Source organism: Pyrus communis, chromosome 1 (genome assembly GCF_963583255.1).
Source record: "Pyrus communis chromosome 1, drPyrComm1.1, whole genome shotgun sequence".
Classification (NCBI taxonomy): Eukaryota; Viridiplantae; Streptophyta; class Magnoliopsida; order Rosales; family Rosaceae; genus Pyrus; species Pyrus communis.
In genome coordinates, this window is record NC_084803.1 from 25,910,847 (window position 1) to 25,931,401 (window position 20,555).

General features: G+C 37.2%; 3 protein-coding genes across 6 annotated transcripts; 2 read left to right on the forward strand and 1 right to left on the reverse strand.

The window, feature by feature from the left end:
- The first annotated feature begins 3,234 nt into the window (after positions 1–3,234).
- Positions 3,235–5,648, forward strand: LOC137714956 (DNA-directed RNA polymerases II and V subunit 8A-like). The gene is made up of 5 exons (XM_068454142.1): positions 3,235–3,376; positions 3,710–3,809; positions 4,366–4,523; positions 4,943–5,079; positions 5,448–5,648. Exons 2-5 carry the CDS (start codon positions 3,737–3,739, stop codon positions 5,560–5,562), a joined length of 483 nt encoding a protein of 160 aa, XP_068310243.1. The 5' UTR covers positions 3,235–3,376; positions 3,710–3,736; the 3' UTR covers positions 5,563–5,648.
- Positions 5,649–10,202: 4,554 nt separating this feature from the next.
- LOC137741439 (uncharacterized) lies at positions 10,203–16,331 on the forward strand. The gene is made up of 9 exons (XM_068481155.1): positions 10,203–10,581; positions 10,696–10,748; positions 11,083–11,148; positions 12,296–12,336; positions 13,056–13,192; positions 14,374–14,464; positions 14,789–14,860; positions 15,354–15,466; positions 16,008–16,331. Exons 1-9 carry the CDS (start codon positions 10,467–10,469, stop codon positions 16,130–16,132), a joined length of 813 nt encoding a protein of 270 aa, XP_068337256.1. The 5' UTR covers positions 10,203–10,466; the 3' UTR covers positions 16,133–16,331.
- Positions 16,332–17,430: 1,099 nt separating this feature from the next.
- On the reverse strand, positions 17,431–19,660 carry LOC137736382 (uncharacterized). Of its 4 annotated transcripts, none has more exons than XM_068475670.1 (3): positions 19,354–19,660; positions 19,214–19,258; positions 17,431–18,654 (listed from the first exon to the last, which is right to left on the reverse strand). In XM_068475670.1, exon 3 carries the CDS (start codon positions 18,617–18,619, stop codon positions 17,621–17,623), a length of 999 nt encoding a protein of 332 aa, XP_068331771.1. In that variant the 5' UTR covers positions 18,620–18,654; positions 19,214–19,258; positions 19,354–19,660; the 3' UTR covers positions 17,431–17,620. The 4 variants fall into 4 exon arrangements, with proteins under 4 accessions (XP_068331771.1, XP_068331778.1, XP_068331762.1 ...); XM_068475677.1 differs by having other exon boundaries at positions 17,431–18,657; XM_068475661.1 differs by having other exon boundaries at positions 19,214–19,660.
- Positions 19,661–20,555: the final 895 nt, after the last annotated feature.

Here is a 20,555-nt window from a genome sequence, read left to right on the forward strand (position 1 = left end):
TGTTGAGAATATCACGTTTTAAGAATGGGAAAAACAAGAACAAACTCCGGAAATCGAAAACAAATAACCAAGATAAATAACACCAAGAATTTACGTGGTTCGGCAGTATGTGCTTACGTCCACGGGACAGCAACAACAATCTTTCACTATATCAATAATGAGTACAACCAATAATCTTGCCAAATCTCTAGAACTAGGACTTGACGAAAACCTAAAAGAACAAGAACAAGAAATACACTATCTCTTTTCTTTTCTCTCACACACACTTTACAATATTCTCTCACTCTAATCCCTAGAGTGGTATACAATTTATTGTTTTGCTCCCTCCTCAAAACTAGTACAATAGCTCCTTTATATAGACATAATAAAGGTCTTCTTCAATAAGGATTACTAATCCTAATTGGAATCTAGTTATGAATCCTTCTTTAATTGAGAAACTAACTCCAATTGGGAAAACAATTTAATCCTCTAAGACTATAATTCCTTATAGACTTAGGAAAACTTATCATGGGCTAGAAAAAACCCAACAATCTCCCCCTCCAGACCATGAGGAAGGTATACCGAAATAGGATTGCTCCTCTTGACCAAACTCCCATTGATCGAACTTTTCATGACCAGACTCCCCCTGATCGAACTACCCATAATCAAGCTCCCCTTGATCGAACTACTCATTAACCAAGATCCTCTTGATTAGACTTCTCTTAACCAGGCTCCCCCTGATCGCAATACCCATCGTCATTGGCAAAGGCAATTATAGACTTCTTTGCCAGAAAACCATCAATCATCTGCATTAAAGAAGCTCTTCATCGTAAGTCACAACACCTGCAGTATTGTTCTCATCCTTTTGTTCCTTTTTCCATTTACGACAATGCTTCTTCATGTGACCCTTTTTCCCACAATAGTGGCAGTTGCCATTGAATCTTGTCTCACCAGAATTTTTGCCTCTTTTCTCTATGACAAAGAGTTGTCCAGCTCCAGCGCCTGCACCTGAAGCTTTTCTCCTTGTTTCTTCATTAAACATGCTATCCTTAACAGCATCCATAGACAATACGCCATTAGAAGCCGAATTGCTTATAGTTACGATGAAAGTTTCCCAACTATCTGGCAAGGATCCTAGCAATAAAAGTGCTAGCAGCTCTTCTTCAATATTCAAACCTATAGTGGCTACCTGATTGATCATGTTCTGAAAGTTGTTCAAGTGCTCGGTTACACTAACATCTTCCGCATACTTCATGTTGACAAGCTCTTTGATAAGGAATGCTTTCTTGGCAGCGGTCTTCTTCTCGAAGAGGGATTCTAACTTCTTCCAAAGAGCTTGCGCATCAGTTTCTTTAGACACATGGTGATAGATGCTCTCATCCACCCATTGTCTAATCGTACCAATAGTTTTACGATTCATCTTGGTCCAATTGGCAGCAGACATATTTTCTGGCTTGCTATTAATACCTTCAATTGGCTCATGGAGATCTTTACAATAAAGCATGTCCTCCATTCTTGATTTCCACGTAACCCAGTTGGAACGAGTGAGTTTCATCATAATTGCACCCTCCATTCTAAACGGATATCAGCCAAACCAGGCTCTGATACCACTTGTTGAGAATATCACGTTTTAAGAATGGGAAAAACAAGAACAAACTCCGGAAATCGAAAACAAATAACCAAGATAAATAACACCAAGAATTTACGTGGTTCGGCAGTATGTGCTTACGTCCACGGGACAGCAACAACAATCTTTCACTATATCAATAATGAGTACAACCAATAATCTTGCCAAATCTCTAGAACTAGGACTTGACGAAAACCTAAAAGAACAAGAACAAGAAATACACTATCTCTTTTCTTTTCTCTCACACACACTTTACAATATTCTCTCACTCTAATCCCTAGAGTGGTATACAATTTATTGTTTTGCTCCCTCCTCAAAACTAGTACAATAGCTCCTTTATATAGACATAATAAAGGTCTTCTTCAATAAGGATTACTAATCCTAATTGGAATCTAGTTATGAATCCTTCTTTAATTGAGAAACTAACTCCAATTGGGAAAACAACTCCAATTGGGAAAACAATTTAATCCTCTAAGACTATAATTCCTTATAGACTTAGGACAACTTATCATGGGCTAGAAAAAACCCAACAAATGCAACCTGTAAAAACAAAGTTTCGCCAAAAGCAACTTCATTTAAAGCCCATTCAAATAAGCTCTCTTCAATGTTAATGTCCAATTGACAATTGTTTTTACTCATAACTCTTGTGATATATCATGTTGCATTGATAATTGCAGCCTAAACTATTAGCTTTCACTATCCACAAGTACTTAAAATTATTAAAAGGAACCCAAATGAGAACTACCTCTGCCTTGTCTTCTGTGATATCGTGTTGTGGTGGCGGTGTCTTCACCTCATTTTCTTGCTGATCTGCATTGGTCTGGGAAACCACTCGCGGTGTTTGTATCACCTCATTTTTCTCCACACTTGTTTCTTCCTCTACACTCTTCACGTCTACATTTCCTTCAGATGATGACCCAAGATTCGCATTTTGGGAATACTCAGGCAAACCTTTCTCACTTGTGATGTCACTCTCCGGTTTATTTCCATCAGCCACCTGAGACTGCGGGTTTTCGCCATTAATTCCACTCAAACCCTCAACATTGGGAACATCCGACTGCGTTTCCACCTTCTCCTCAGCAATGCCAGCTCTTTCTTCATCATGTTTTTCTTCTCCTACATGTTTGTGATCCTCGAAACCAATGGCGGCATCCTTAACTGAATCACTCTTCTCTTTCGCACCGAAAATTGGGTCTAGATACCCGGTTTTGTAAGCTGCCACAAACCCAGCACCAACAGCAGCGCTTCCGAGGAAAATTTTGGCACTGGAACCGCCTTTTCCCGGCAGCGGCGGATTGGGTGCACCGCCAGGGTGGTGGGAAGAAGTTTTGGAGGCTGAGGCAGATAATTCCCTTGTAATCGGCCTCGGAATCCTTCTTCTAAGTCCACGACGAGATGCAATCTGCAGAATTGACCTTCGCAACATGGACTTCTGGGGGGAGAGAGAGAGAGAGAGAGAGAGAGAGAGGGCGCTGAAGTGAAGATGTTTGATGAAAGGTCGGAGCGCGCGAGGAGTCAGCGGACGACGGTCCCGAGAGAAAGGGGGTTCGTTCTAGTGGGGCTGGTGGTGGTGGTGGAGGTGAAGGAGCCGAGTAGCAAACTAATAAAGCGGCAAAACGAATCGTTTTGGTCTGGGCCGGGTACGTAAATAGATAAGGAAGAAGCCCTAAGTACATCTCGCGCTCTCCTCTCTCTCACCCGCCCAACGCCTAATTCTTCCTCAGCGGCTTCTCACTCCCAGCTCGCTCGTCCTCTCCATCTCTGAGCTCGGTAACCCTAACCTAACTACCTCTCTCTCTCTCTCTCTCTCTCTCTCTCTGCATTTAATTTTGTGGGTTCTTTCTCTGTCTCTCTCACTTGAATAGTTTCAGAAAAGGGTCTGTGTTTTTGGGTAATTTTCTTCCATTCCATATGGAATTTTGTTAGTTGTTGCTTGTGGTTTGGAGTTGCTTGAATTTAGATGCTTTTGTGTTTCTGCAACTGGGATTTGAGTTTTAGGAGAAACCCAGAACCACTTTTGTGCATTTTTTAGGTAGCTTCAACTTCAAGTATCATTCTTTTTACTGTTTTATGAGGCTTTAATTTCATTTTATTTCATGATAGGTCTAACTTTGACAAACTTGGGTAAGAATGGTTGATTTCCTGTTTGATGATATATTTAGCATTGAGAAAGTGGACCCAGATGGCAAAAAATTTGACAAAGGTTTGCTTCTCTCTCTCTCTCTCTCTCTCTCTCTCTCTCTCTCTCTCTCTCGTCATTGCCACTTGCCAGTGCCAGACAATTTCATTCAGTTTTTCCAATCTTCACCAGATGCATTTATCTGCTTCTGAAATTTATTTCCATCGAATCCTCTTTTAGCATAATTATGGTCGTTAAATGTGTGTGTGGACGTTGTATTTCGTTTTACGCGTCGTAGAATTGATTTCTATTGTGTTTATACTTCAATGAACTGAACTGAGATCTATATTCAAAGCAACATAAAAAATGAGAATTCAGTTCTATTTGTTAATTGATTTACTAGAATGAATTTTGCTATTTGTAAATATGTCGAAATTTCTTCTCCGCTCTTTTTAATGGTCAATCCTTTGGGGTTTGGACATTGCCCTCACGTAATTAATTGCCCCACATCGTTGGAAAACACCTTTTCACACTGTTAGTTTGGCTTGGCAATGGCATGATCTATAAAGCTTTCGACTTGTCTGAAAAATATTCTAATGCTCTTTGGTGCTCTGCTTAATTTTGATATGTGTTTCTTTAGTTTCCCGGATTGTAGCACAGAGTGAGAAGCATGATGTGTTGCTGCTCCTGGATGTGAATACGGAAATATATCCTATGCATGTAAAGGAGAAGTTCTTGATGGTGCTGTCTCGCACACTTGAGTGGAGCGGAGCACCTGTTACTGGAAAACGTGGACAGGTACTCTACTTTGCATGATGTTCCTTTTGAAGTGGAAATATATTATAACTTTGAGAATTGGTAGGATTTTTCCTCTCCTCGTACTAATGTTTTGACATCCCAAATTTGAACTCTGATGTAATCTCGCGGGTTGGTAGATTGAAAACTGGGCACATGTGCATGTGTCTTCACATGTTTCAGTAAGGGAACCAAAGGGCAGAATAGACTAGTGCCAGTAAAATTTCAAATGGCTTGTAGTATACAAAGTTGACGGTTTATAGTAAAACATTCCATTGACATGTTCATGTCTGATTCTCTTACTTTCCCATGATCTCTGTCAGTAGAGAAGACGAGTAAGAACAATATCCTGTTCCATTTTGTATATTGTGTTAAAATTACCAGATTTGAGCGTATTCCTGAATACTGCTACCTTTTGGCAGGTTGAGCAGAAATCTCTTGCTGACAAATTTGAATATATTATGCATGGATTGCTGTACAAAATGTCAACAGCAAGTTCAGAATCTTCAAAAGGAAACCCCAAGGCTTCAGATGAAGGTTCAAAGACTGAGGTCAAAGTGTACGTGACATATTGTTCAAACTATCTTTTCTTGCAACCGTTGAAGTTTCTTGTTTGCAAGTTGAGCTCATGACTCAACATACACGCACAGACACTCTCACTTACGCAGAGTGAACGTTACTGACGTGTGTCTGGTTTAGTGGGGGTTCATTTTTTTGGATATCATTTAGGGATTGCTTATGATATATGCAAGTAGGGCTCTTGTTTTAAAAATCACATTTAGGTCGAGATCCATTTGATCTCTGGTATATTGCTGTCCTCTTACAAATTGTGAGACTAAAAAGAGATGAATTTGTTTTGATCGTTTAACGGCCTTGCGGTCATCTTCCTAACATGCATTTTGACTGGGTTTATGTGATTGGCTTCAGGGAGGTATACGCTTCATTTGGTGGGCTTCAGATGATGCTGAAAGGAGATCCTTCGAGTTGTACTAAGTTTAAGATTGATCAGAACTTATTTTTGCTTATCAGGAAATTGATGTGAGACTTCTCGCATGATTGAATGGTTAAAACCTCTACATTGCTGTTACTTTATACCCTTTTAAATAGGTTAAATTCAACTTTTGCGTTTCTTTAACGCTGCTAATGTTGCAACTTTGCAATTTTCTGATGTATGTTTTTCTTGGTGAACCAATTTTTTGAGTTCATATTGCATGCTAGGGAAGCTAAGTTTGTTGACAAAATTTTGGAAACTAAAAGACATGAAAGTTGATGATTGGTTTATTACTTATTGGCGAGACTTCATTTAGTTTGCAAATTTTATTTCTAAATTTAGTCTTCCTAGCATTAGTGCAATTGTAAGTTGTAAAACTTCCTGGTTGGTCATGATTAGGGCGGCTGGTTTTTCAGTTTTAAATCTAGCCCTTGTTGGTTGTAGTCCTAAAAGACAATCCTTTCACGATAAGACCTTTCGGTTGATACATTTGATTAAATTGTTACTAACATATGCCTACACATGTTGTGTCTATGAATATATTTTATTTTTATTTTTAAAAAAGGGAATGAGAGAGGGAGAGAACGTGAGAGTGAGAATAAAAAGAGAGGTATTTTATTTTTTATTTTTTAATATTAAATATATGCTAAAATCACTTGTAGGTGAGATTTCGATAAAAAACAACAAAATTTGGTTTTGTAAAATTTCATTATTGCCCATCATTTTTTTTTATGTGGTAGAATGCTAAATAGTCTTTTCATCTTCCTTTGGTAGTTAGTTTGGATTGATTATGTGGGCAAGATTAATTGGAGATTAAGAAATAACACGAAATAACATCACATAGATAGAAGTAGTCCAAATGAGTTTGGAGGAGAAGCTTGAGAAGTAAACATACTAACAGCAACAAGCAAATTAAGTTGTGAGTGACAAATAGGTGAAAAGTTAATTAAAGGATTCTTCTCTCCACATGAAACATGTGCATACAAATCAATTTCTAGTTATTCTTTCTATAAATCGTTATGACAATGTCCCAAGTTAATAGTGACACACTAATTAACCCTCAAATTTTCCTAAGTTCAATGAAAATGAAGCTTTGCTCGTCAAATTATTCCTCTCATGACATCTAACTACGATACGTGATAAATATTCATATCAAATGACACGCCTCAATCCCAATATTCCCCGAATACCAGGATAGGTACGTGCTAGCCAACACCCGAGAGTGACGAAAGTCATTTATTGAATGCAAATGTTGAGCAAAAGAAATAAATAAGACTTATAAATTTAAATATAATGAATATGCATTTAAAGAACGTGTTCAGAGCATACAACTAACTAGAATACTAAAAGAAATAATATAAAATTGAATGAATAAAAGAATGGGTCCTACATAGAGGACTCGAAGATGCCGATGCGGAAGTGCTTTGACACTGGGATTGTATGCCTTGATTCTAAGTCCTGAAGGGGACGCAAAACAAACATGAGTTGACCAAGTTGATATATATATATATATATATATATATATATATATATATAATAAAACAATTATCAACATACTAACCCCCAGATTTTATGAAAACACATATATCATGATAAAAATAGGTTTTCCGAAACCTAGCATGCGGTGCAATGTCTTAAATCATAACTCATATATATCGTAATCACTAGTGAATGTCCAATATCCCTCTAGGCCCCATGCCAGCTCCTCGTCTCTGTGCCAATTGCCAGAGGAAAATCATCTTCAAGCCCCATGCCAGCTCCCCATCCCTGGGCTAATTGCTAGAGGAAAAACCCTTCAGGCCCTATGCCAACACCGTAATCGTCGCTCGGGACGGAATCTATCCCTCGCCCCGTAGCGGAATAGGGACCACTAGGTAAGTACAAAACTATTGAACATACATATATTTGAAAAGCAACTTCATAGTATAAAGTCATCCATCATCTATACTATGAAAATGTGTTCTAAACATGTTTTAAATAGTATATCGTCATCCATCAAATATTCTATAAAGAACACGGGTTATAGGAAAAATAGTAGTAATTCAATCTAGCCTCAGTAAGCATGTCATCTCAAAGCGTTTCATAGAACATAATTGTTAAATCATGATTTTCCATGTATGCATTTCTACTATTAAAACATGCATTTTAGAAAGGGGTCCACTCACAGACCGCTGAAGAGCCAATTAAACTAGTGAAGACGGAATCGCCACAAATAATCACCCCTAAGCACATAAAGGGTCTAATTAATAAAACTCTATTATAAGAATTGAATTTGGGAAAACGGACGTAAAAAACGGATTCAGATTGTCGAATTACCTTAAGAAAGGTCCTAGGTAAATTTCGAAAAGTCAAGATAAAGAATATTCCCTGACAAAATATTCCCTAATGGAATATTCCCCATAAAGGGTATGGGCCAATTAGGGTTTAGGGTTTGAAATGTTAAAGGGTTTTGTAAAGACTTGGGCTAGGGTTAAAGGTTAGGTTAATGGGTTAGGACTTAAAAGGGGCTTTGGGTTCCAAAGCCCAAAGGTTTCAGGGCTGCCCAAAAGGGCTTTAAGTTCAGGGCCGAAGGCCCTATTCGAATGGCCCAAGGGCCTTTGGGTTTTAAAAGGAAAATAAACAAATAAATAAATAAAGATCAAATAATTGGTTTGGGCTTGGTAATCCGGCCCAAGGCCTAGACTTAAAAGGATTTGGGTTTGAGGTTTTAGCGGGCCAAGCCCGGACGTTGGTTACGACCCAAAGGGCCTAAGTTTGGTGGGTCGCCTGACCTCAAGAAGAAGAAAGATGGATTTTGGCCGGAAAATTGGACAAACTTTAAACATTCATAACTTTGTCAACACTCAACGAAATCGAGTGATTCAAAAACGAAAATCATAGTTCTCGACGAGACGAAGAGAATGGTACCTCGCACGATAGTCGAAAAACGCCTTGATAGTCTCGGAGGTCACCGGAAAATTGGGTTAGATTCAAAGGAAAGTTGTAGTACTCAGCGAAACGAAGAGATTGATACCTTGCACGCCGGGCAACTTGCCATGATTTGGCCAGAAATTGGCTCAAAAGCCATCGGACTCGTCGGTAAAACTGGGAAAACACCTCCGAGTTGTTTCTCACTACAAACCTTCACCAAAGCACCTAAAATGAGTCCTAACTAGGGTTTGATCGATCTAAGAGAAAGACTAGAGAGAGTTCCGAAGCTTACCAAGGTCGAGGGACGAGAAATCTTGCCAGAGTCGAACTCCAAACAGTGGGGGTACCACTGTGCAGAGAGAGAATGAGAGAGAGAGAGAAAGAGAAAGCGTGGTACAATGGTGTGGTGGTGTCGTCATCGAAGTCTCCTTGGGTGTGGGGTGACTGGGTGTGTGTGTGTGTGTGAGTTCGGGGAAAAGGGAAGGAGAGAGTTACAGAGAGTCGAGAGGGAGAGATAAGGGAAAAGGAGGGAGAAGAGAGAACTGAGAGAGAAGAGAGAGAGAGAGACCGGGGGACACAAATCAAGGGGTGGGCCTCTTGGGCTCACCAATTAAGACCCAAAAACCAATTTTAAAAGAACGAAAATACCCCATTCGTTCTGATAAAATCGAGACGGGTTGTTACATCAAATATCATGAAGCTTTATGAAAATCATAAGTATTGACAAACATTTGTATCTATGACACATGATACTCCTCCAAAGAATTTACTTAACTCAATCATGACTAGTGATTTATTATTTGCGAATACAAGTTCATGACGATTATGTGAAATTACCTTGTATTCTAGCATCAATTCCTACATGCAAACTAAGCGGCCCTCTTAATAGACATACAATAATAAGTTATCAATAAACATTGATAATAAAATCACATTCACATTTTATGAAACAATAACTGGCTGGATGCAACCAATTCATATAAATAATATGTTCATGATTTCGAATTCACCTCTAGCTAAACAGAAAGTAGTTACACATGTTTGTGATAATTGAAAACAACTTACAATAATCATCGAAACTAAATAAAGATAGAAACTAAGAACTCATGTATCTTCAATAGTAGAAACGGCTCGAATGGATGCAGATGATGAATGGTAGGAATGGCAGACAGAGAGTGGTTGTGTGTGGATGAAGGAATTGTCTCCTTAAAAGTCTGGATGTAAGTATCTATATGTTTGTAAGAGAATTTTGGGACTCTTTAATTCAGCTATATGTTTGTAAGAGAGTTATGGATTATAATAGGACTCTAAGTATTCAGTTGGAGAGTGATTCAAAGTGATTAGGACTCTTTAATTCAGCTAGAGATATGATAAGATGAAATGCACATCAGTTGCCAATCTTTTTTATTGTGTTTCACTCCAACCAAGACTCCTCTTCCTTGTGCATTTCCTTATCTTCCAATCCTCAACTTCAATTCCTCTAGATTTTTGCACAAGCTTCGAACCATTCAAACTCCAAAAACGTCCAACCCTTGTTCTTTCCATGCATGCTATCCAAACCAACTCTAAAACCGCTCCATTTTGCTCCAATTAACCCCTAATTGTCAACTTTAGTAACTAAACCTATAATAAAACGAAAATAACGTAAAACAATATAACAAATAAAAATGAACCAAGTAAATATAGAGAAATAAGATACCAAAGTCACATTAATACACTCCTATCAAATTGAAATTTTTTTTTTTTTTATGTGTGTTCAAAACACGGCCGATTCTAGGTAGGATAATGCAAGTAAAATTTGTTTATTCCAGTATTCCAGTGCTTTATATTATAACCCATAACCCGTGTACCGAATGCAATGAAAATTTCTTCGCTAAATAATATAAAAATCTGTTAAAATTTATCAAAATTCTAATTGAATTCGCAACAAACGAAAAACAAAGGCCCAGCAAGCAAAACCAGACGAGCCACCCTAAAACCCTGTCTGAGGAGAGCTAAGAACGCTTGCGCAGATTCCGCAGCAAAAGCAAAAGAAAGCAAAGGAAATGGGTAACAACAAGCGGTTCAAGAACCATAAGCCGCCTCACCGTGACCGTGGGCAATCTAGCCGGACCCATCACCATCTTCCACAGTCTGATGAATCCCTACCGTCTGATCAAGGTCTCCAATTTTGTTTCCATTCTTGCACACAAGGTGTTTGATATAATTCCTGCTGTGGTTTCATTGGGTTTTTTATTTTTATTTTTATTTTTTTCTTTTTGGTTGGTACTGCAGCTACTGAAGAGGAGCCAACAGCAACAGGTCCCAAAATCCAGCTTGCAATGTGGGTATGCATTTCTTTGCTTTTTCTTTTACTACAAGCTTTGTTTTTCCCTTAAACTTCTCTTTTCTCTTCAAATTGGTGTGCTTTTCTGTCTCTGTTTTTACATATAATATTCGTCTTAGATTGTTATTTTCGATTATAGTTCAATTGCAATGACTTCTGTTCATATTTAGAGGGTGTACAAATCTACTGCATTTGATTTCGACTAATTTGTTTGAGATAACATCCGAATCCTGTGGCCTTACTCTGTTCAGCTAAAATGAACTTTTCAAATGTTATCCTTAATTTCAGTCCATTCTGTGAACCTCAAATCAATTGGTGCTGTTTTGTTGATTCAGGATTTTGGCCAATGTGATGCAAAAAGATGCACGGGACGCAAGCTTTCAAGATTTGGCTTTTTGAAAGTAAGTGCCTGCTTATTTTTTTTTTTTTGAATCACTCGTTCGCTTTTAAAATTTGTATGTTACCTAGGTTTTTTTTCCATCTGTTAAAAGAATTGGCTTGTGGTCATCTCTATAAAGTTTTCGTCTTTAATGTGGATGGTAAATTGTCATCGTTTGTATGATTTGATCAATTGGCTATAGGGTTAGTGTATTGAAATCTTTGTTAGATATTATGTGTACAACTTTTTTTTTTTTTTTTTTCAATTGTAAAAGGGAAGTATTGAAATGAGAATTAGGTCGAATTTACATCTTTTAAGTGAAAAACAATAACTCTTTTGTAGAAGCTCTATCTTATATATGTTGTTCTATGACATTACAAGAATTTTTCCTGCGTAGTGTTGAAGTTTATCGATCTTTTTCTTGACTTTGTCCTGATTAAGTTTTCCTAGTTCGCACTATGAGCACTTGAGCCTATTCACGACCAAATATATGAAGATTGCCTTTAACTCTTGGTCTATTAAACTATCTATAAAAGTGCCGGAGCTAGGATTTAATGAGTGGGAGGGCCTCTCATATATATGGTAATTTGAACATAAAACATGAGAGAACGGAATAATTTGCATAAAAATTGAAAGGTCCTAAATTCAATAGAGAGAACTAAAAACATTGCACAAAGCCATAAACCTGAATATGAGGTAAGGAGCAAGCAAGAAATTTTCTAAAATATGAGTTAAAGCCAAAGAAAAGTTGATAGAATAAGGAGGGAAAGTGAACACTGCACCGCCAAAAGAGGGACGGAGAGAAAAAGGAGGCTGGCCTGGAATGAAAAAGAGTTTGGATTGAGAACACACCTGAATTTTAAGAGTATTAGACTGATATGCAGCAACACCATCTGTTATAGTAGCAAGAAGAATAAAAGGCAGGATGGGCTGGAGACCATTCTGGTCCCTTGGTGGCTCTGCCACTGATCTATAATGTTTTGGAGTGTACTGGGTTACAACTATGACACAATTAAGTACATAATATTTAAATGTGAGAACTTGTTGGGACAAACAAAATTGTGACATGGTACCAAATGCATTTTCCTTAAACTGTAAAACCTGGATATGGAATTTAAGATTTATTATATGGTTTTGCTTAGTGTTAATATTCATACTGTTTCTTGCAGGAATTGCGTGTCAATAATGGTTTTGGAGGCATTGTTTTGAGGTACTTTAAGAAATTATCTTGTATTGAGAGTGAATCTCAGATCGGAGAAATACGGGACCTTGCATGTGTGGGCTACTCCCATATTGCCAATTGGTTTTATGGTGGAACCTCAACTTTCTTCGTTTTACCTAACTATACCCATATGTTAATTACATTTTTTTAATAATGTCATGTTGTATTGTGTTAGTTTTATATCAGTATCTTGCTGCACTGGAATATTATACAGAAAATTTTAAATAAATTATATTCCAAAAATCAAGTGAGCATCACTTGATCTTTCTGATGGTGTAATGGGAGAGGTTGAATCATTATAGCCTTCTGCATTACCCTCAAATTATCAATTTCGCTTCATCTACATTTCCACCCTAAATAATATCTGAGCTCTAAAGAATGAGTGTTTCAGTTTTTGAAGAATTTTTGCCCCGTTTCTTTAGGAGAGATATTGGGTTAAGCTGAGCTTTAGGAGAGTCTCCTGTTATAGTTCTAATTGAAATTTATATTCTAATGGAAATTTATAGTAGCACCTTTGTTCCTTCCATTGAACAGTTTATACTTTTAAAATGACATTCATTACTTCATGGTTCATCATAGAAACTCATATGAATTCTGCTGTTCCTTTCACTAAACAGTTTATGCATTTGAAATGACAATTACTGCTTCTTGGTTCATTAAGGTGCATATATGCATTCTTTTACTAGTGTTGTTTTCCATTTCTGCAGTCCAGTTGGGACGCTTTGTGTCTCAAGAGAAGATTATAGTTTAATCCAGCGAAAAGGATTGGCTGTTGTGGATTGCTCTTGGGCACGCTTGGATGATGTACCATTTGTGAAGCTGCGTTGCACTGCTCCTCGCCTCTGTATGAGCTTTGGTTCTTCAATCAATTAGCTAGCTTGGAGTAGGTTATTTATAGTATGATGTGGGGCTACAGACAACCAGGAGTGTCCAACATGTCTATTAAAAATATGATATGCACTATGAAAACATTAAATATGAGAATACAAATTTGATATGGCAAAGACAGAGTTTCAAATGCATAACTCGGTGGGAGCTTAGTCTTCATGTGTACTCTTATATTAACAAAAAATGAAAAGAGTCTAAGATTACACATGGTGATTCATTATACCATACAAGATTTTACCATTAACAAATAAAACCGTGGTCATAAATCTAAGAATAAAGGTGGAAACTGTATCCTTTGAAGTGTGTGTTAGCCTCTGAAGTCTCTCGCCCACACTGATTCTCTGTGTCTGTAAGTATAGAAAATGAAATTAAAAATTCCTTTGGAGTAACAAAAATAAATAAATACATGAAGAAAATGCAAATAGACTGCCCTAGCAAACTATGAAACTGAAAATACTGTTACTAACTGGGAGAGTGATTGAAGAAATTCCAAAAGAATTTATCAGTTTCTAACTAAAGTGTTTAGTTATTTTCATTATTTGTCTGGCTTTTTGCTATGTAATTCTAAAACACAACTGGTTAGCTTCAAGATTAGAGCCTGATATGTGTGCTATGTGCCTTTTTTAAAAATGCCATCAGTATTGTGTAAGTGAGTGTGACACGGAGCTCTCTCATTGTAGACTCGTTCTCAGGATAAAATAATTTCCATGTGGTCATTCCTTGTAGATGTTATATTTGTATTGCAATGCAACCTGTTACCGTGACGTTTTTCTTACCAGTCGCATACCGTTAGCAACACTAGAATAGCCTTTCTAAACAGAGACACAGAAAGTTAGCTCACAGAGCTGATATGCATTGCTTCCAGGCTGAGCAACCATGTTTAATTAAAGTTCGTCTACCTAATGTGATAATTATCTGTTCGCTACTAGTCTAGATTGATAGCAACCTTGTTTATCATTTTTATAATGTAATTGATTCTTCTGCTTGTTATAATCATGTTATATGGTGTTATTAATGGATCACAAAATTGATTGTAAATAAGCTACTAGTATTCTCACATGCATGAAGTTGAATTTCTGTGTTTGACAGTTTTCTTCTTACCAGTTCACTAACATTTACAAATCATATAATTTGCAGTGCCTTGGCTTGTAGCAGCAAATCCAGTAAATTATGGTCGACCCTGTCAACTATCTTGTGTGGAGGCATTATCTGCGGCTTTGTTCATATGGTACTAGAATCTCTTTTCATTACCTTGCTGAAGCTGATACCTTTTTGGTCCTTAATTACACCAGTTCAATCTCTTATGTTTACTTCTTTCACTTTCTTAAAATAAAACTTATTAAAGTTTTATGACTTTTAGGGTTTTCCATAGAATAACTTAATTATCACGTGATTGTCAATTTAAGCTCTGAACTATTTTTCAGCCAATTTATTCCCTGAAAATGGGCCAACTTAGGATTTGGCGTCTATTTGGCTCAACAGTTTGATATGTCATCTGCCAGACATGCAGTTGATTTTTTTTCTTAAATGTTTCTTTTATACGATTTTACAGTGGGGAAGAAGAAACTGCAAATTTGTTGCTCGGAAAGTTCAAATGGGGTCATGCTTTCCTGTCCCTCAATAGGTATGTGATTATCTTTTATTGGGTTTTGTATTTAGTTTTGCATATATGTTCATCAGAAATCATCGTCCAGGTAAGAAATTAGAGCTGTGTCAATTCAAACATGTAGCTGACGAAGAAAATGTACAACCAATTAACGAAATGATGTCTAACTTTTTATGACATGCCTTTAGTATAATTTGGTCATGTATGAGTAAAGAAAAATGATCTTAGCTAAGTCAATATCTTTTTAGTTTTTGAACTTCCAGATTGATCTAGGTTGTTACTCTCTTCAGGATTTTGTTCCTCGGTCTCTGGCCTCACAGTTTCAGAGGATTTAGATATTGTAATTCTAGGAAACAATGTAATTTATGACTGACGTCAGGTTAAAAACGAAAGTTCCATACAATCCCAGATTGACTAGTGTTTTCTAATGAGATTAGTGGCTGAAATTCAACTGTATCCAACCGCTTAACGTTCAAGTAATGACCACTTTATTATCATGGTATCAATGCAGGGAACTTCTGAAGGCATACTCCAAATGTGAAAATAGTGCTGAAATAATTTCAGTCCAAAATGATTGGCTTTCACAAACCAGTCAGGTTCCAAAGTCTCCTAGAGAAGTAAAAGGTACTTTTTACTTTTATAAACAGAAAGTAAATTCTTTTTACAAGACATCAGGTTTGATCTGTTGTTTCGACTCATGTCCCATAAGATTTCAGGAGCATTTCATTTGAATCCTTTTCATTTTTGTAGGGTCTTCTATTTTACTTTTATTTGTGGTTGTATGCTGCTCGTCAGCCTGTTCATCTTAATACAGTATTGGGTTGGTGGTTGATGAAGGGTGCCCCCTACCTTTTGTTGGGCACTTATTCACAGAGACCTGACCTATCAACCAACATTTGACCCTTTCCTTCGCACTGGATGAGATTGTCTGGTCTGGTGTTGTAAATATTGCTTAAATTCGTTACCAGGTTTTGTAACCAACATAGTACTAAGACTATACACGTTCACTCGGTTTATCTGGGCAACAATTGAGGGTGCCAATTTGCTTAAGTGGCCTTAGCAAGGTGTTTTGCATTTCAATTGAACGGAGGTGATATCTCTCCAAAGAGCATCTTTGTAGGGAAAAGTATGATAATCTCAGCACGTCTGTTTTCTGCTGTTACAGGAGGAGCAGACCTGTCCTCTCTCGGTGAAGATGACGACTCTTGTGATTCCGACGATGGGCTTCCGCCACTGGAAAGGAATATGAATCACTTAGACATACAGGAAAGTGATGAAGAAAGTGATTAACAAAGGATAATGATATGTTTAATCAGCGTGTGATTTTGGCTTTTGATGTGTGTTACCTATTTATATTGCCCGAGGGACGTTTCTTTCTTTGATGTGTATTATTCGGTTTGCGATAGTCCACTTGTGGTATAAGACGCATACCTATTTATTAAATTTATACCTTAGATCTATGACATATCAATCTTGAATGACTGACTCATATTATAGCACGTGGACTACAAACTAGCTATTGGCTTGCAATTATCGCACTTGAGAGAGGCATTTGAAATAATGCATTAAAGTGCCTCTCAAATTATGATGCTCGGTGAATCATTGACCCTAATTCGCACCTAATAAGTGCACTACTGGGGATTAGCTTCAAGGAAAATTTGAGTTTATCTACAGCTTTTAGAACATTCCCGCTCCTAAAAACCTTCTAGGTAATGGTCAGTTCAATCCACCTAAATGAACAGTAATTGATTGTAATAAACAGTAACTGTCCAAGTTCATTTTCGTAAATTGAATAGTCTAAGCAACTCGTATTAAAATTTTTTTTATAAAATATTTTTATTTTTAATTTAAAAAATAGATTGAATTTTTAACCAATCTCATCACGTTACATGTCATTATTTGAAATTATAATTTTTTGTTTTATTTTTTCTGTAATTTTTAACATTTTTTTTTATAAATTTTTATTAAGTTAAAAAATCCGGACCGTTGGATTTCAAAACAGCCCAAATTTGGACACATGGCCAACGGTAAGATTTCTAACTTGTTCCTTTTTTTTTAGGCCGAGAAACTTGGACCCTTGATTTGGAAATCGAATGGTCCATAATTTTACCACCCCATTAGCCTTTGGTTTTAAAATTCAAATTTTTTTTACCGTTGGAAATCATTGGGATTTTTGGGTTGGGGGGAAGGGGGTGTGGGGAGGGGAATAAATGGGCTGTTCCTTAGGGGATTAAAATTAGGATGAACTTGCTCTTGTGGAAGTTCCTATCATTCTTTCATGTTAAGTGAAAAATAGAATAGGCACGAAAAATCTTGACCCAACCACAAATAATAAGACAGAGGGATCTGTTTTGTGATGTCTTCAAGAACAAAATGGTTGATATGTTTTTTGACGAATGACAAGATAATTTACTCTAAATTTATCTGAACTATGAGAACTGAGAGGATTTGAACCAGTGAGTTGATGTCTCTACTTTAAAATCTGAAAATTCATTGATCCGTAAACGCTTCATATCAAATACAAGATATTCCATTAGTATATACACGATATACCATGAAAAATTTGTCCTTATTTTTGCCTCTCCACATAGTGTACCAACCATCATTCTTTTATTCATCTTATCACCTAACATGATCCAGTCAAATGGTGAAACGTTTAAACAAAACACACAAGAACATACCATAGACAGTGCATCGTCGGATCCGAAATTGCATCCCTCCCGGTATCAAACATTACTTTCTTTCAACCTTTACAAACATTCATGACAAGCAGAAATTCTATGGTTCTTTAGGTCTCTTCCTTGCTAGATAGCGTTCTCTTGCTGCAGCCACGTCATCTACACTTCTTTTATGATGATTACTACTTGGTTGGTTTTCTGGCGGCTGTTCAACTGACGGTTTTTCCTGTGCTGATGCATTTGAAGCTTGCTTTTCTTCAGAGAGCTCATCACGACGTTTAGACTTGGTTAAACTTTCATCTTGAAGTCCCTCTATCACCCTGGAAGACTCCAACGGCACTGATGCTGCAGCGATTACTCCATCTTCAAGTTTGTCTGGCTTGCCTGATTCGGTCTGCTTCTCTAGATGCCCTTCTCTCACACTGGAAGGCCCCAATGGCTCCAATGCTACAGTAATTGGTCTATCTCTATCTTCATGTTTATCTGGCCTGCTTAATTCCTCCTGCTTCTCTAGCTTCCTGGACTTCACATTTTCTGCACCAAAAGCAACATTTTTTTGAAGGTTGAAGTAGAAATCAGTCAAGTCTTTCTTCTTGGTAACATCATCTTTCTCCTCCCGAAGTTGACGCAGTCGATCTTCCTCTGCCCATTTTGCTTGCTCTGCAAGTTTCTTTTTGTAAGCACCTGTGACAAAGCGTTCCTTGTCTGCATAGAGGTGATCCTCTTGGTTTCTCTCTTTCTGTAGTTTTCTCTCGTATATTATCTCCTGCTCTCGCTTTCGTTCTTCTGCCTTTCTCTGTATACCAGGAATATACCTTGCCATTCTCTCTTGACGATCTTGCACCCGAGGTTGGATGGCTTTCTGTTTCATCTGGTTATAAACTCCATCGTAGTCGAACACCGATGGGTCCTGCTCCAGTGCCTTCCTCTGCTGTTCCTCAATATCCTTGAGAGATTTGTTCTTGGAAGCCTGGCGAGATATTTCCTTCTCAACATCATTGTCGTCGTCATTGTCATCAAAACCCAGAGGTTTAGGGACAGGAGGCCTTGTCGGCTGCTTCTTCTGCTGCCCCCTTAGGTTCAACCCGTACTTAATCATTCTTCTTCTTCTTCTTCTTCCCTCTATATGATGTTCTGCTTCCAAATTCAATCCGCAAAAGGCAGTTGGTTAGTTTCGAATAATTTTGTAGGAGGTATATTGAGAATCAGTTATCGAGGGATTTAAATAGGTGTACAAGCATACACAAACACAATATTCCATATCACATATGGATTCTAATAGTCTTCCTAATTCTAAAAGGACAAGGTGGGTTTTTTATGAGTTAACCCGTAACTCTGTAAATTACAAAAGGCTTCTTCATATAAGATTTATGAGTTAACCCAAAACAATACCTCCTCGATATCTAATCTTTTCTTCTTTTCGTTCACTCTAATTTCACAAATTTATGAGTAATCGAAATTGGAGGAGAGAAAACCACATAGATCAAATCTTATGCAAAAAAAAAAAAAAAAAATTTGCGAATCATATCAATGTCAAATGCATCGGAAGAGTACATACGAAACCCTGAACCCAAAATTTTGATGAAGTCCGCAAATCAAATGAAACAGAACAACCAGAAAAAAGCACGAAACCAAAACCCTAGTAGCAAAAACGCATTGCAGGGGAACGAAGAGGTAAAGTAAGGACACTTACACGAATGAGCGCTTGATTGGCAGCCGCGACGAAAAATCAAAAGGCCTACAAAGAAAGGGGAGCGAACAAATTGAAAACCCTAATTTGACAACGCAAAACCCACCATTAGAGAAAGCATCAGCATCTATGAAGAAGCAAACCCAGAAAACAGATGAGAAAGCTAAATCTGTATAAAGCTTCTCCCAATTGGAACAAAGAAACCCAGTGCTGGAATCGGTGTTCGTTGTTTCCTGAAAACAACCAAAACAAAAACCAAAATCCAAAAATAATAAAAAGAAAATGTAAAAGCAAGTATGTGAGAGAGAGAACGGAAACAAGAAAAATAATTTCTTCCTTAATTTCTCTTTTGATTTGGGAAATTTGGGGGTTTCTCAGAATTTGGGATTTCTAGGGTTCCTTCCCATCCATCTATTTTCGTCGTTCAGAATTCTTCTTCGTTTCTTTCCGTTTGAGAACGGGACGAAGTGGGTTTCTTTTAAATATACGATATTTTTTGTTATTTATTTTCCGGAAATACCCCTTCCCGCAAATCCTTTGTGGCGAAGCCCCGGGGATCTCTGATTGTATGGGTAACGACTCATGGGGCTGAAATGGCAGAACTCAGGTCCATTAGTCCAACTTAGGACTGGTCAGAGGGCTCGTTTTAACATTTTGGTTCTTTAAAATATTAATATTTTAATAAACAGTACATGACCATATTTACTTTCATCTCCAACCGCGGACCAAAGGGCCATAGGGCTCGTTTTAGCCCTGTCACAAAAAACAGTCTCCAACTAAGGGCCAAACATAATTTATTATTTAAAAACTACAACTTAAATTCAAATCCAACGGTTAAGTGACGTCAGCTAGCCGTTGGATTTAAAAATTTTTTTGCTATAAATAGAGTGGATATTGGGCCATAATTCACACAACTTTGAATTCAATCTATTTCAATTCAATCTCTTTCAATTCAAGTTTGCAATGAATTCCAACTTTGGATCCTCTTCGGATTCCAACTGGGGGTCCTCATCCAATTCCAAATTGGAAGAAAAATGGGCGCAAATGAGTAGTATCTCTATAAATGAGTACATGAGGTGCTATAGAATGATACGTTCTCATGCCACAAACAAGTACCTATAGCATGATCTTGTTGCACATTGTTGGGCCAAAAGAAGCATGGAGTACGCGTTTAAATTTTATGTTGTTAAATGTTTTTAAAAATGTTGTTAAATGTTTTTTTTATGTTGTATAATTTTTATGTTGGTTAATATTATTTAATGTTGTTTCATATTACTTAATTTAATTTAATATTGTATAATGACTTAAGAAGTTATAGGAAAAAATAGAATTTTAAAAAAAATAT